Raw genomic sequence first — 17500 nt, forward strand, 5'->3', positions numbered from 1 at the left:
TTTGGTTTCTGTGTGTCTTGGCGAAGGCTCTCGAAGCTTAGGAGCGCGCTGACTTGATGTGCAGGTCAGACATTGCTTCCTTTCTTCTTTTTTTTTTAAGCAGCTGCGGTGTAGATTATATAGGTGTGTCCGTGCGCTTCGACACCCCATTGAAACTGAAACTGTTGCGGACGAAGAGGGTCAGTGACCACTTATCATTAAGTAACGTTATTGTTGACGACTTCTTATAGCCGAAGAAGAAGTGGGCATTTTGCTGTGGTGTGTTATGGCATTTTGGAAACAGCCGTCCCGGTAGGTCATGGCTATAACGTGCGTGACTGCGTGACTGATTGACCGGTAGAGTGACTTACTGAGTGACTGACAGATTGACTTACTGAGTGACTGACAGATTGACTGACAGTGACTTACTGAGTGACTGACAGATTGACTGACAGATTGACTTACTGAGTGACCGACAGAGTGACTTAACTGAGTGACTGACAAATTGACTGACAGATTGACTGACAGAGTGACTGACACATTGACTGACAGAGTGGCTGACAGAGTGACTGACAGACAGAGTGACTGACAGACAGAGTGACTGAGAGAGTGACTGACTGACAGAGTGGCTGACAGAGTGACTGACAGACTGACTGACAGAGAGTGACTGACTGACAGATTGACTGACAGAGTGACTGACTGACAGATTGACTGACAGAGTGACTGACAGAGTGACTGACTGACAGATTGACTGACAGAGTGACTGACTGACAGATTGACTGACAGAGAGCGACTGACTGACAGATTGACTGACAGAGTGACTGACTGACAGAGTGACTGACAGAGTGACTGACAGAGTGACTGACTGACAGATTGACTGACAGAGTGACTGACAGAGTGACTGATTGACAGAGTGACTGACAGAGTGACTGACAGAGTGACTGACAGAGTGACAGAGTGACTGACAGAGTGACTGACAGAGTGACAGAGTGACTGACAGAGTGGCTGACGGAGTGACCGAGTGTCGTGCTGTGCTGTCCCCACAGGTGCACATGTTCATCTGGATCTCCCTGCTGAGCGTGACGGTGGTGACCTTCCTGCTGGAGCTGGTCAACCCCTTCTACCGCACCAACACCAAGGCCATGCTGCACCTAGGGGACATGTTCTGGTACATGTTCGGCGCCCTCCTCACACAAGGTACCCCGCGCCTGTCCCCCCTACCCCCCCATTCGCCCCCCACCCCCTTGATCACCGTACTGACATGTTCTGGTACATGTTCGGCGCCCTCCTCACACAGGTTAACTCCCCCTCCTACCCCCACACCCCCCTGATCACCGCCCTGACATGTTCTGGTACATGTTCGGTGCCCTCCTCACACAAGGTACCCTCCCCACCCCCATCCCCCTTATCACCGTACTGACATGTTCTGGTACATGTTCGGTGCCCTCCTCACACAAGGTACCCCCCCTCACCCTCCCCACGACCACCTTACCTCCCTGGTCACTGCGTTGACATGTTATGGTACATGCTTGGCGCCCTCCTCACTCACGGTAACTCGCCCCTCCCTCCGCCTCCCCCCCACACCCCCTCCCTGTTCAGCGCACTGACATGATCTGGTACATGTTCCTCGCCCTCCTCACACAAGGTACCCTCCCCTCACCCCACCCCCGCACCCCCCTGTTCACCGCACTGACATGTTCTGGTACATGTTCGGTGACCGTCTCACACAGGGTAACTCCCCCCTCCCCTCCCCCCTGTTCACCGCACTGACATGTTCTGGTGTATGTTCGGCGCCCTCTTCACACAAGGTAACCCACCCCCCACCATCTTACCTCCCTAGTCACTGCACTGAAATGTTCTGGTACATGTTTGGCGTCCTCCTCACACAAGGTACCCTCTTCCCCCCCCACCCCCACGCCCCCCTGATCACCGTACTGAATGTTCTGGTACATGTTTGGCGTCCTCCTCACACAAGGTACCCCGCCCCTGCCCCCCTCCCCACCCATTCCCCCCTGATCACCGCACTGACATGTTCTGTACATGTTAGGCGCCCTCCTCACACAAAGTACCACCTCCCACCCAATCCCTGATCACCGCGGTGACAGTTAGGGCATTGTACCAACGGCCATGATGGTGGTCTTTGCGATGATCCATGATAGTGATGGTGATGATTTTTGATGATAATCTGTGGTAGTGATGGTGAGATTTGATGATATTCCCTTGATGGACGGTTTGGGCATTGCACCGATGGCAATGATGGTCTTTAATGATAATCTTGGTTGGTGATGGTGATATTTGATTGATGATATTCTGTGATGGTGACGGTTATATTTGATGATTATCTGTCATGGTGATGGTGATATTTGATTGATGATAATCTGTCATGACGATGGTGAGTTTTGATGATGATGGTGATTTTTTTTCCTGGTAATCTTTGATAATGATGGTGATTTCTGATGGTGATGGTGATTTTTTGATGATGATCATTGATGGTTTTTACGATCTTTGAGGATGATCTTTGATGTTGACGGCAATCGTTTATGATGGTCTTTGATAGTGACGATGATAAACTTTGCTGGTGACGAAGGTCTTTGATGGTGATGATGATGATCTTTGCCGGGGACGATCGTCTTTGATGTTGACGATGATGAACTTTGCTGGTGACGAGGGTGTTTGATGGTGACGATGTTCTTTGGTGTCACTGATGATGACATCTGATGATGTATGATGATGATTCCCTTTGATGGCTATCTTTAGTGAGGCTGATGATGACTCCCAATGACGAAGATGTTCTTTGATGGTGATGATGATCTTCACTTTTAACTCTGTCTTTAGTTAGAATACCAACTGAACAGTAATTTGTTTTTCGTGGTGATCAGTTGGTCTTGTACAGCAGTATATCAGATACGTTTTCTGAGCCAGATTGGATGTGTATTCTTTTTACTGTTTTAATACTTTTTTTGTGTCATTAAAAAGAACACATTCGAGTCTCTTATTCTCTTTATCTCTGTCTGCCTTTGACTGTTTCTGTCTCTCTATCTCCCCAACCCTCTCACTATGTGTATCTTTCTCTGTCTCCACCTCTCTGTCTGTCTGTATCAACGTCTGTCTCTGTCTCCCTGTGTCTGTCTGCCTGTCTCTATCGGTCTGTCTGTACCTATATATATATATATCTCCTTTCTCTCTGTAACTGTGTTTGTTTTTGTTTCTCTGCCTGTCTACATCTCTCTATCCCTCTGTGCCTCCTCTGTGTATGTTTCTATCCCTGTGTCTGTCTGTCTGTCTGTGACTCTCTGAATCTCTCTCACATGACTGTCACTCACAGGCGGAGCACGGTTGCCAGACTCGCAGACCGGACGCACCATGGTGTCCGCATTCTGGCTGTTTTCCATTGTCATGGCAGCAATTTACGGGTATGTGTGTGTGTGTGTGTGTGTGTGTGTGTGTGTGTGTGTGCGTGCGCGTGCGCGTGTGCGTGCGTGCGTGTGTGTTTGAGACAGAGAGAAAGAAAGGGGGAGGGATGGAACGGAGAGAGGGGGTTGGGGGTGGGGTGCAGGGGGAGAGAGATCCTTCCTTTCATTTTATGTGCTTAATTCTTTTTATTGTTGTTGTTGTTGTTGTTTTGGTTTTTTTTAGCACTTTAGACGTTTTTACGGTACAACATGTGCTTGTGTGTGTATGTGTGTGTGTGTGTGTGTGTGTGTGTGTACGCACGCCCGTGTTTGCGTGTGTGTGCGTGCGCGTGTTTGTGTGTGTGTGTGTGTGTGTGTGTGTGTGTGTGTGTGTGTGTGTGCGTGGGTGTTTGCGTGTCTGTGTATGTTCGCGCCCGCGCGCTTTTGTTCGGCTGCCTGGTTGCTTGCGCGCATGTGTACGTGAGTGTGTATGTGCGCCCGCGTGCTTGCGTGTACCTGTGTATTTGTGTATGTCCGCAGCGGCAACCTGATCGCCTTTCTGACCGTGTCAATAGACAGTCCGCCCTTCGATACCCTGAGGGAAATGGTGGAACAGGACGAGTACATCTGGGGCACCCTGGGTGGTACCTTCTTCCTGACCCTGTTTGAGGTGAGGGAGGGAGAGGAGGGGGTGGGAGGGAGCAGAAAAAAGGGGGGGAGAGAACTGTTTTGTAGAAGGCCTTCAAATGTGCAAAGTCCGTCTTGTAATATTTCGTCGTACAACCACGCTAGTTCACATTAAAGAAATGGAGAGAGAGGGAGAGAGAGAGAGAGAGAGAGAGAGAGAGGTGCCTTCTTCCTGACTCTTAGGTGAGGGAGAGAAGAAGGTTTGTGGGGGAGAGAGAGGGAGAGAGAGAGAGGTGCTGGCGGTGGGAGGAATTTGAGGTGGCGGAAAGAGAATGACAGGGGATATGAGAAGCGTATATATATGTTTGTGTGCGCGCGCACGTGTGTGTGTGTGTGTATGCGCGCGCGCGTTTGAGTACGTCTGTGTGCTTGTGTACGTGCGTGCGTGCGTGCGTGCGCGCGCGCGCGCGCGCGCGCGCGTGTGTGTGTGTGTGTGTGTGTGTGTGTCCCAGGTAATGTGTTTATTTTTGGTTGTTGTATTACACCCATGTATACGTTTACGACTGTATATTTTGTTTGTTTTTCAAACTATTTTTTTAATTGTTTGTCGCTTGTCCTTCGAGACGCCTTTTAACAAAACGATAAGAGAGAGAGAGAGAGAGAGAGAGAGAGAGAGAGAGAGAGAGATTTACCATTTGCTATTTCAGATATAGGCATGAATTATGTGCCGTGATCACTGCATTTTCGAGATGTCCTGTTTGACCAATTTGCTGTTGTGTTACAATGAGTGGAAGTATACCTACCTTGCTGATCCTTATTCATCAAAGGGGACACAAAGTGGTTTGGCGTTATGGCTTACATGAGTAGATTTTAGATAGTTTTTGCTCGTCCAATACCCTTTAAAGCAAATAAATGTGTATGTTGAGATAAAAAATATCAGATGTGATGCCTCCAGGAATCGTGGAGACCACAATTTTTCTTCATGTTTTGAGGTCATAAAGACGGAAAGTCGCTTTCGCTTTAGGCTGACTTGCGAAGCAGATCGAAACGAATTCGATTAAAAATACTGTGCTAGGACATTCCAAAAGAAAAGAAAGAAAAAATACTGTGCTGGGACATTCCAAAAGAAAAGAAAAAAAGATACCGTGCAAGAACTTTCCGAAAGAAAAGGGGAAAAATGTGCAAGGACTATCCAAAATAAAAGAAAATTTTTTTTTGCAAGGACAGCGTTGGAATGGATTTTGGTTTAGTTCCTTATCGTACTGAACCGAGTTCACGGAAGAGAGCGTTAAAACAAGCTGCTGGAACATCAACAACACAGATAAAAGTTTTGGATGCCCCGTTTGCCAACTCCACCGTGCTCGAAGAAAGCACATGTTGTAGAGACAATGATATGGCTGTCTCAGCTTTTGAAAACAATGAATGTGATGGGCCTGCAGTTTGAATCACATAACATCCCGTCGATCGTTTCCCACAGTTGTTCTAAACTAAGCAGACCTCTGGAAGTTGGCTTTGAGCACAGTCGCAGTGACGACCACAATTGACCTGTTTTTATTTCCTCCACTGAGATCCAATCCCTATATGGCAGCGCCCTGTGTTGCGCCAAGCTGATAGTTTAAATCAACATAATTGCTTTAATTCGCAAATGTGTTCAGTTTAACGCATGGTTATGTAATTATCTAACAATTTGTCAGGTTAAAATTTTTTTTATTTATTTGGCATGATGCTATATCACTCCGTGTCCCCTTTAACGATACCCCGTGGCGGAGTCCGTTAGGTGTTGGACTTCTCATCCAGTGGACACCAGTAATCAGGCTTCGGGGTCCCAATTCGGCATAGTTTGGTGTCACTGGGAAAGGGACTTTACTCCGATTTTCCTCACTTCACTCAAGTGTGAATGGGTACCTGACTTTGGTTGGGGAAGGTTAAAACAGCGGAAAGAGAGGATTGGGCCCCACCTTATTATGCCGAGTCCTAGACACAGTGGATATGAATTCACTTTCTCAATGGCCGTAAAAGGCAATACCTTTAACCTTTAACATTGACCCCATGAAAAATTCCAATGCTGATTTCTGAGACAAACTGATCAAGCTGCAACTGTTGAGAGTTAGAATGTTAGTAGCTGTGCCAGAACACTTGTTAATATTTTGCAAAATACCTTTAAGGTTGTTTGATTCTCTGTCAAGCGACAGTACCTATATATTGTATACAGTACTACTTATCAGTATCTAAAAATAGTACGGAAACATTTCCTTCTTAAAACAGACAAAGGTAAACGACTTCAAGACAGCGCTACTTAGCGTTTCTCACCACCATCTTGCTAACTGATAAATAAAAGGCATAGAAAAAAAGAACAGAGGGAATTCCCGAAGTTGTGTGTCTTTGTCTATGAAAAGGCACAGAGTTGTGTGTCTTTATCCATTTGAGGAGGTAAAGATTGTTCCACTTTTTTTGTTTTGTTCGCCGTTTAATCCTCCTGGTATTCGCACGATATCAACACCTCAGCTTTTGTCTTTGTTGCTCTGTTCGCAGTCGCGGACGGTAGGAGATGTGAAGCACGAAAGAGACCTGGTGGCAATGAAAAGATTGCAGTATTTTCAGGTGTTCTGAAAGAAAACCCCAGTAATTCTGCATGACTGTTGTGTTTTCACTTTGGCTTTGGGTAGCATGCATGTTTCTTCATGCTTTGCCAAGCTAAGCTTCTTCCACTAGGCATGCTGCAGCTTAATTAGACAAGCTTGTAGATTTTTTTTTAATCAAACATGGCCTCTCATATTTAGACCCCAAACGTTATTCATAGAAAGCTAAGAAAATGTAACATTAAACGATGGTTCAATATAAGAAAACTGTTTGGAAAAAAGTGAGGAAATGGCTGCAGGAAGAAGCGAAAGAGTATGAGGAGATGAATGGGGAAGGCAAGAAGAAGAAGAAGAAGAAGAAGAAGAAGAAGAAATTTTGGTAACGGTACGAGCAGAAAGAGATGAATAGATAGAAAGAAATCTAAGGTGAAGCAACACAACTAACAAAAAAACCCAGCAGTTATTGAGGAACTTGGCGTTACTTGTGCCAGACGACGATAAAAGGGGAAGATGATGAACAAGTCAAGGTGATAGTAACTGCACCTGAATAAGGTGAGACTGAGTAAGCGACCACTGATAGTCTTTGCAAAATCAGAACCAGAAAAACAGGAGGGGAACAAAAGAGCAGTAGTTGTTGGTGTAATCCGCAGCAGCAGCAAATTAGAATTCATCATTTTTGACACCATTATCGTTATCATTATTATCGTTTTAAACTAGAGACTGCAGAACTGGGAAGAACAAAAAGCAGAGGAAGAAGGAATACGAAAAAGCAGGCTTTTTCAGTCATGCAAAACACTAAGGCAGCTTCACAATGGTCTATCTCAACCCGATGTTCGTCTGTCTTCGCACGCAATCCTACCCTCGATAGCCTTGCAACAACAGAGACAGATGGAAAGGTGGAAGTCAGCCTAGACAGTACAGGAAATGGTGTAGTTAAACAGGAAATGGCATGGGTAAAGCAGGAAGTAACAGAGATAAAAACAGGAAATGACCTGGAAATGACTGGAAGTGACACAGATAAAGCAAGAAGTTGCGTGGATGAAACAGAAAGTGATATGGCAAAAACAGGAAGTGGCGTGGATAAGAGAGGAAGTGATATTTATAAAACAGAAAGTGCCATTGATAAGCAGGAAAAGCCATGGACAAGCAGTAATTGAAGCAAGTTAAGGAGTTGATCATTTGGACAAAGTAATAAGCAAATCAGGTATAACAATATCTGTCACTGATGAAATACCATAAACAAAAATAGGATGCAACATAGATAAAAAGCGGATACAACATAGATAAAACAGAAAGTGACAGAGGGAGGAGGAATTCTGTGTAATATTTAGTCACATACACAGGTGACACTAGAAATAAGGGTGAAACCGGAAATGACGTGGATGTCACAGAAGTGACGGATACAAAGTGGGACGGGTGAAAGGTGAAGCAAGAAGGAATGAGTAAAACAGTTGACGATACGAAATTATCAGTACAATACTGAAAGAGAGATAAATCATGCTTGTGAAGAACTAGACAAAACTCGGGACCTATGCCACACTGTATACATACTTACATAGATACCGCATTGAACATTGAGACTCTCCCTGTCTCCCTCTCCCCTCTATTTTTTTTTCTCTCTCTCCCCACTTTTCTCTCTGTGCTTCTGTTGTCCTTGCCCTCTCTTCGTCAATGTATGTCTGTCTTTCTATCAATCTCTCTGTCTATCTGTCTGTCACTATCTCTGTCTCTGTTGATCGTTCGATTCGTGTTGCGTTTCTGGTTAACTTTGCTCCGTTAGAGGTGGCGATCTATTTTCGGTCGCGGTCAGCGAATGAACAAGGCCCTAGCCTGTCAAGCGGACGAAGCGATCAGCAGTTTAACTGGCTAGCGTAGATCCCTGACGGATGAAAAATAGAATGGATCTCCGCGCGACATGCAATCCTCCCATGTTTGTGTGTGTGTGTGTGTGTGTGTGTGTGTGTGTGTGTGTGTGTGTGTGTGTGTTGTGTTGTGTTGTGTGTGTGTGTGTGTGTGTGTGTGTGTGTGCTCGAATGCGTGCGTATGTGTGTGTCTGACGAATACGTGCATGTTCCATGCCTCATGTTAGTGCTTTTTTCCCCCAAACGATTCTCACAATGTTTCTTTCGTTTAATCAGTATGTTTTCTCAGTTTCAGTGTTATTCTTTTTTTTGCCCCACCCCCCCCTAACCCCCCAACCCCCCTTTTCTGTATAAAGTTACATGTTTTAACAATTTCGACGCTTCTTCTCATTTCCAACGATGAAATATATTATTGATGTGTTACGTTACGTTTATTTTTTCACCCATTATACTATTTATTGCGTTTTTCTTTCTTGATTTGCATTACTGAAACCTGCTGACGGTGTCTTAGTTTATGTGTGTGTGTGTGTGTGTGTGTGTGTGTGTGTCTTAGTTTGTGTATTTGTGTGCGTGAGTGCTTGCGTCCGCGCTTGCGTGTATGTTTGTATGTGTGTGTGCTTGCGTGCGTGTGTGTGTTTTTTAGAGGGAGGGAGAAGATTTTTATGACAGTTTTCAAACGAAGAAGAGAGAGAGAGAGAGAGAGAGAGAGAGAGAGAGAGAGAGAGAGAGAGAGAATTATTACGGACTGTAATGTAACTGGACGAATATATATATATATATATATATTATATTATATGTGTGTGTGTCTGTGTGTGTGGGTGTGGGTGTGTAAGAATGTGCGTGTAAGTGTGTTTGTGACGTTGCTGTCTAAAATGCGCGTTTATTTCAGAATATAGTATAAGGAATATCTGAAGCAAGCTAGCGGCCAAGCACGCTTTACGATCCGAGCAGTTAAACTGTCACCCATACAGCGACCAGAGGATTTTTTTTGATGATGTATTGTTCCTAGGCCTGCTAGCTGCATAAACCGCTGGCATCTGTAGACATCAGCATTTTTTCGCTTATTTTATCTTTTATTTTTTTCATTAAAAAAAAAAAAATCACAGGATCTGAAAACTTGTTAAAGTACTTTATCCAGTTGTGTATATATTGCATTGTACGAGCTTCACAGAGCGAATTCATCATTATCACTGTCTGCTAGCACCAATTTTGATTTTTAACGCCGACGCTCCGCCTCAAGAAAATAGCTGACGGGTAGAGGAGTGGGTGTAATAGGGTGCGTGGGGGTGGAGGAGGGATAGTGGGGCCCAGAAGATTGCCAGCACATTGGGATGGACTGTGACTGAAGTTCGCTGTCGTTTGTGTCTTTAAAATTGTACATACAGCTGCGTGAAAAAAGAAGAAAAATAAAGAAAAGAAAACAAACAAACAAAAAAACAACAAACAAAAAAACAGCAGGAAGCGAGGGAATCTAAGCACACTGGATGGAACCCCATAATCTCCACTATTTCCTCCCCCATCAGTGGACCCTGAATGGTGGTCTGGACGCTAGTCATTCGGATGAGACGATAAACCGAGGTCCCGTGTGCAGCATGCACTTAGCGTACGTAAAAGAACCCAAGGTAACAATCCACTTTGATAGGAAAACAAATGCAGGGGAGAAAAAAAGGGTAACAAAAACAGAAAAAAGAAAAGAAAAGAAAAAGGTGGCGCTCTCATTGTAGCGACGCGCTCCCCCTGGGAAGAGCAGGCCGAATTTCACCCAGACAAAAAGAACACTACAGTACAATACAATACAATACAATGCAGTCATCAGTATCGTCGTCGCCATTAGCAGAAGCAGTCGCAACAGCAGCAGTAGCAGCAACAACAAAAACAAACAAATTAGAAAAAACAACAACAACAAAACTTTTTAGTTGACGTTACCTGCACCAGCCCAGCTGTAAGTAAATGGACACACCTGTCTATCACCTCCTCCAACTCCTCATCTTCATCATCCTCATTCATCCTCATTGTCGTCGTTGTCGTCGTCATAATCATCAATATCTTCATACAAAATCATACAAACAAAATCTCTCTCTCTCTCTGTTTCAAACACGTCTCGCCACTTATATTTACAAAGCTTTCTAAACCAGAAATATGTAATTATCAATCATTGCCGTGTTATTTTCATACCACACATCTCAAAGTGTTAACCTCTATTGATATGGGTCAAAGGCCTAATCAATAAATATGTCAAGACTCAAGACTCTCTCTCTCTCTCTCTCACATACACACACACACACACTTACATATACACAAGCAGAAACAGACGCACATACACACACAAGCACACACATTCACATTCACACGCACACACACACGATGAAAACTGACACCCATTCATCCCCACAGAAGAGTCCCATCGACGTCTTTAAGAAGATCTGGAGGGGCCTGGATCGAGCGCGAGGCTCCGACCCGGACGTGGTGTCCGGTGACCCCGAGAGGCACCTGGCCAAGGTGAAGGCCGGTCACTACGCGTACATCGGCGACAAGTCGGCCATCAGCACGTGGCTGAAGACGGAGTGTGACCTCATCACCATCGAAGAGGAGTTCCTGCCCATGCAGTACGCCGTGGGCCTCATCAACAACTCGGACTACACCAGGCTCTTTTCCGACGAGTAAGTGCTCCAATGTCAGCTGTTAAGAATGTAGTATAGTCTGTCGTGTCCGATTATGATCATCAGAACAGCAGAGGAGGAAGTGCACTAGGCTCTTTTCCGACGAGTAAGTGCTCTTATGTCAGCTGTTAAGAATGTAGTATAGTCTGTCGTGTCCGATTATGATCATCAGAACAGCAGAGGAGGAAGTGCACTAGGCTCTTTTCCGACGAGTAAGTGCTCCAATGTCGGCCGTTAAGAATGTAGTACAGTCAGTCGTGTCCGATTATGACCACCAGAACAGCAGAGGAGGAAGTGCACTAGGCTCTTTTCCGACGAGTAAGTGCTCCTATGTCAGCCGTTAAGAATGTAGTACAGTCAGTAGTGTCCGATTATGACCACCAGAACAGCAGAGGAGGAACTACAGCAGGCTCTTTTCCGACGAGTAAGTGCTCCAATGTCAGCTGTTAAGAATGTAGTACAGTCAGTGGTGTCCATTTATGACCACCAGAACAGCAGAGGAGGAACTACAGCAGGCTCTTTTCCGACGAGTAAGTGCTCTTATGTCAGCCGTTAAGAATGTAGTACAGTCAGTCGTGTCCGATTATGATCATCAGAACAGCAGAGGAGGAAGTGCACCAGGCTCTTTTCCGACGAGTAAGTGCTCCTATGTCAGCCGTTAAGAATGTAGTACAGTCAGTGGGGTCCGATTATGATCATCAGAACAGCAGAGGAGGAAGTGCACCAGGCTCTTTTCCGACGAGTAAGTGCTCCTATGTCAGCCGTTAAGAATGTAGTACAGTCAGTTGTGTCCGATTATGACCACCAGAACAGCAGAGGAGGAAGTGCACCAGGCTCTTTTTCGACGAGTAAGTGCTCCAATGTCAGCCGTTAAGAATGTAGTACAGTCAGTCGTGTCCGATTATGATCATCAGAACAGCAGAGGAGGAAGTGCACTAGGCTCTTTTCCGACGAGTAAGTGCTCCTATGTCAGCCGTTAAGAATGTAGTACAGTCAGTCGTGTCCGATTATGATCATCAGAACAGCAGAGGAGGAACTACAGCAGGCTCATTTCCGACGAGTAAGTGTTGTGTCAGTGTTAAGATTGTGTGATAGTCAGTCGTATCGGACTATGAGGACCACCAGAACAGCAGAGGACGGACTACACTAAGCTCTTTTCCGACGAGTAAGTGCTCCTGTGTCAGTCGTTAAGATTGTAGGATAGTCAGTCGTGTCCGACTATGGTGACCATCAGAACAGCGGAGGAGGCAACTGCTGTCCTGAATATCTGGGCCAGAATTTGATTATAGTGGTCCCCAGAAAACGGAGTATGGCTGCCTACATGGCGGGGTAAAAACGGTCATACACGTAAAAGCCCACTCGTTACGATTGAACATGGGAGTTTTGCAGCCCACGAACCAAGAAGAAGATTATAGTGGAGAGTGTCTTCCCAAGTTCCACCGGCTATGACCACCAGAACGGGAGAGGAGGCAACTGCTGTCCTGACTATCTAGTCCAGAATTTGAATATTCTAGTGCAGAGTTTCTTGCCCAAGTTACACCCCCACTCTCTCTCGGCAAAGAGGGTTTTAGGACAGTGTCCGCGTTTTAGGACAGTGGCCATTGCGGATGGTTCTCAAAGGTCAACAAGCCCCCAAGGTTCAGCACTAAAAGCTAGTGCAATCTTGTTAAATATTAGTATATATATACATACAAGTACAATTTTGTTGCTAATGGCAGATATAATTAGCATCAATGTAACTTCCATACCAAGCACAAGAGGTTCCTATCTGGTCTAAAAGTGATGAAAAGAATTTCTGCAAATGAGTATATTAATATCTCAGAGAAAAGTGCTAAGTTTTGTGAATCAGAAATTAAAACCAAAAGGGGGAAAAGATAGAGTAACATGACTGTCGAGACATTTTTGGTTTCTTCATAATTTTTTGACGCTCATCCCAGCATTGCATTGTGATTACATGAAGAAGCGGCGTGATGCAGCATGCAATGACATGATGACATGGCGTGCTTGATGTAGTGTAATGTGCAGTGTGACGTAATGTAACGTGGAATGACATGATGACATGGTGTGGTTGATGTAGTGTAATGTGCAGTGTGACGTAATGTAACGTGGAATGACATGATGACATGGTGTGGTTGATGTAGTGTAATGTGCAGTGTGACGTAATGTAACGTGGAATGACATGATGACATGGTGTGGTTGATGTAGTGTAATGTGCAGTGTGACGTGATGTAACATGGAATGACACGATGTAGTGTAATGTGCAGTGTGACGTGGACGTGATGTGATGTGACGTGACGTGACGTGAAGTAATGTGATACAACGTGACGTAATGTGACGTGGCGAAAAAAGAAGTGATATATCTCACGTGCTATGACAGTGACATGACGTGACGTGACATTGTGTTAAGTGACGCGACGTGACGTGTATTGAGATGGTGTTACTTGACGTGAAGTGACATGACGTGACGTGACGCCGTGTGTGTGTGTGTGTGTGTGCGCGCGCGCGCGTGCGTGCGTGTGTGTGTGTGTGTGTGTGTGTGTGTGTGTGTGTGTGTGTGTGTGCGTGTCGCAATCGCAGGATCCTGGAGATCAACGAGCTGGGCCTGACGGAGACGTGGATCCGCAAGTGGTGGAGCAAGACCAGCTTCTGCCAGGGGGCCCTGCTGCCCTCCGCCACACCCATCCAGCTCATCGACGTGCAGAGCGCCTTCTACCTCGTCTTCATCGGCATCACCACCTCCTTCCTCCTGCTGCTCTTCGAGAAGCTCTCCCACCGCTTCCACCTCTTCACCAGACTCAAGCGCTTCTTCTCCACGAAGGGGGCCGCCGGCTGCGGCTGGGGCGGCGACCAGCCCACGGTGGTCTGGAACTCGTCCTACGTCTCCTACGACGGCACCACTGTCACCCACCAGATCCGAACCCAGGACCTTGTCCCGGACAGGCCGCTGGGCAGGGAGTTCAACCACCGGAGCCTGTTTTACCTGGACACCTCGCCCCACCCCGCACGGGCCGCCAGCAACGGGAGGGCAGTGTCTGACGGGGGGAGGTGTTCCCCCTACGAGGATGAACCCCCCCGGGGCGATTATCATTCCGACCTCGAGGCGGAGTTAGGTGAGCACGTTGGGACGGGGGACCCGGCGACCGAACGTGGTTATGATGACACGAGGGGCAACGGCTCGGTCAACGGTCATCCGTGTCGCTCCTCGTCTGTCGCTGACTACTCTGGCCCGAGGACGCGGCGGCAGCACCGTTGTAACGGAACGCTGAAGAATACTTTTAGTGGGTAGTGATGACTTCTTGGAACATGGGGAATGGGGAGTGGAGCTGTTGTGGGGTGGGGAGGGAGCTCAGGGACTTCACTTAGTACTGTGTCCGACACCAGCATGGCAGGAAGTTCTCCTTTGACTGAATCGGGGGGGTGGGTGGAGGGATACACTCAAGTGCAACAACCCGTGCCCTTGTTTGAACAATACATACCTCGTTTACGTCCCATGGGAGGGGGTTGGGGTGGGGTGGGTGGTGTGATTTGACTTCTGCTCCTTGACTGACGTGTGAAGAAGTCTGCGCAGAGGGCAATGGAAGCACTGCATTGCCAAGTCAAGTCAACTTTATGAACTCACAAGAGAAATCAACAGTTGGTCGTGTTGCTCATGTTCACAATACTAATATGATATTATTATACACTTTAGATTGTATTGAACTGCATTGCATTGTATTGTATTGCATTGTATTGTATCATATCATATCGTATTAGTTTTTGACACGGACCATTTTTCTGTGAAATTCACACTGCTCTCTAAGGGGAGGTAATATGAATAAAAATCAGATTTGGAGTTTTCTACAGAACATTTGTCAGGGACAACCCTGTTGTTGCCGTGGGTTGTTTTATGTGCGCTAAAAAGCATGCTTGCACAGGACATTACGGGACGTCGATTCCCTCGTCTCATCCGAATGAACTAGCATCCAGACCACCACATTAGGCCTTGTGGAAGGTGTGTGTGTGTGTGGTGTGTGTGTGTGGTGGGGGAGGCGAGGGGGTGGGGCGGGTAGTAGTGGTGGTGATAAAATTCCCAGTTCGTATGTGGGATTCGAACCCGTGCACGCTCGTTTCATTGTCGGGCAGCATTATCACGAGGCCAACGCTCCACGAGCGGTGATGAAAGTGACAATAGTTTTCATAAAAAAGTGAAAGTTTGCTTCATACTTAGAAAAAGTTACATGAAGAATGTAACATTTTCACGTTCACCCACGGGGTTTCCTGAACTAGACACGCACTGTTTTGTCTTGTCTTGTCATGTTTTGTCTTGCCTTGTCCCGTTTTGTCTTGTCTTGTCATGTTTTACCGGTGACCGACTGCATTATGTTCACGCGGTAAAGAGTTAAGTGTCGTTCATCTCTGGTTGTTTCCGTTTTGATATGAACAATGAACAAAGGCGTGTGTGCGTGCGTGCGCGTGTGTGTGAGTGCGCGCGCGCGTGCGAGCGTTTGTGTGCATGCGTGCGTGCGTTTGTATGTGCGTGTGTGTGCGTGTCTCTGTGTGTGCGTGTCTCTCTCTCTTTGTGTGTGTGTGTGTGTGTGTGTGTGTGTGTGTGTGTGTGTGAAAGAAATAGAGAGACAGGGAGACATACAAACGCACTCAAAAGGATACAGAGAGAAAACATACGATCTCTGTTTACGCCCGATGCTTTTTTCCCAACATTATTTTTTTTAATAACTTTTTTTTTCAACCTTTTTCATGATGTTGATATATGCTTTTACGAACTGAACGTGTTTCATCGAACAGTCGTTTGATTGTTGTAAAAATGTTGATGACATTGAATCGTTCCTTCTACGTGGCATTGCGAGGTATGTTGGCACAATGAGCACTTGTTTTCTACACCCACAGTTTCAAACCAGCACACAAATCTTGATTCCTTGTTATAGAGGAAAAGAAACAACGCACACACACACACACACACACACACACACACACACACACACACACACGACAAACAAACAAACAAAAACCATACACGTGAATCTGACACTGATACATAGTGATGGCCTGTCGTTGGCTACTGTCGTTGTAATGCTGCATATTCTGCTTAGTTGTGTGAGTTCTTGTTGTAAAGTGCTGTGATGTTTGACGGAGTCTCCCGTCGGACCGACGGATGAGTAGGCAGGCAGGCTTATCTGTCGGTGTGTGTCCTCACATGGGAGAAGAGGCCGTTTCTGGATGTGCAGCACTTCCCACAGGTGTTGCAAGGGAAAACGTCTCCAGAAGTTGAGCCCTGCTTCCTTCGCTCACGCTTCTCCTTAATGGTCAGCGTTCTCTTGTTTTCAAACGTCTTTATGCCACTAGAGCACAGCATCTTCTAGCGAGAGCGGTCAACGGCATCAGTTTCCCAGGAAGCGATGTCTATGTCACAGGCTTTGAGGTTTGTCTTCAAGGTGTCCTTGAAGCGCTTGCAGGGTCTTCCAAGTTCGCGGTGGCCTTCCTTCAGTTGGCCATACAAGAGCATCTTCGGGATCCTGCTGTCTGTCATGCGGACAACGTGTCCTGTCCAGCGTATGATGATTACAGCACAGAAAAACACACGTTCTCGGTTGGGGGGGACCCACACTTGACAATAACAGCACAGAAAGAGGATACTATAGACTGCGAAGGAGCCGAATGCCCACCCCCTCCCCCACACCCCAACTCCCTTCTCAAACTGGAAATGGCCACTACTTGAAGGACCTGTGAAGGACCATCCCTGTGGCTTCACACAAACAGGATGTTCAGACATCAGCGTCGAAGTTGTATAAGCATAGTTTCAGCGTCGTCGTTGTTGCTCAATGATTTTTGTCAAAGTGCATCTTCATTTTATCTTCTTTTGTTCCATGTCCTTGGCCCTGAAGCTGAGTTGCTGCAGTACAGCGCCACCCGTGGTGTTTTTGTTGTTGTTGTTGTTGTTGTTGTTTTGTGGCCATCCACTGAGAGCAAACTGCATCTGCCTGAGGCACACGTGGTCCATCCCCCACAGTCTTGTCACCGCCGTCTGTCGGTGAGACCTGTGCTCGGGACACAGTGGCGGACGTCACCAGATATTTTCATCGTGTACTCAGTCACGAGAGTGGCGCATGAGCCGCATCCTGAAACCTCGGTGTACGAGGTTACAGTTCATTCATATTCGTTGTCTTCAACCAAGAGCGGGACGGGTTGTGGTCTGTCTCAATGGTAAGGTCTTTCGAGTCGGTGATGATTTCTGAAAATTTCTCACATACTACTTTGGTCTCTTTTTCTTTTGCCTTGCTGTGTTGAAACCAGTCACTTGATCAATAAGATTGGTCCCGTCCTCCAGCTGCAGGAAGAAGGACCCTGAGACACCACGGTGATGGAAGGCATGAGCAAAGATACATTCTAAAAATAAACTGAACAGC

At 46.3% G+C, this 17500-nt stretch overlaps 1 protein-coding gene across 1 annotated transcript in view; it reads left to right on the top strand.

The window, feature by feature from the left end:
* The window catches only part of LOC143281595 (uncharacterized), a 62200-nt gene extending 47811 nt beyond the window's left edge, over nt 1-14389 (top strand). Inside the window, exons 11-15 of the mRNA XM_076586834.1 lie at nt 1026-1176; nt 3305-3392; nt 3912-4041; nt 10834-11099; nt 13677-14389. Of these exons, the coding sequence (XP_076442949.1) occupies nt 1026-1176; nt 3305-3392; nt 3912-4041; nt 10834-11099; nt 13677-14385 (1344 nt within the window). The 3' untranslated portion in view covers nt 14386-14389. The remainder of the gene's footprint in view (nt 1-1025; nt 1177-3304; nt 3393-3911; nt 4042-10833; nt 11100-13676) is intronic.
* Nucleotides 14390-17500: the final 3111 nt, after the last annotated feature.

This window comes from Babylonia areolata, chromosome 4, assembly GCF_041734735.1.
Source record: "Babylonia areolata isolate BAREFJ2019XMU chromosome 4, ASM4173473v1, whole genome shotgun sequence".
NCBI classification, from domain to species: domain Eukaryota; kingdom Metazoa; phylum Mollusca; class Gastropoda; order Neogastropoda; family Buccinidae; genus Babylonia; species Babylonia areolata.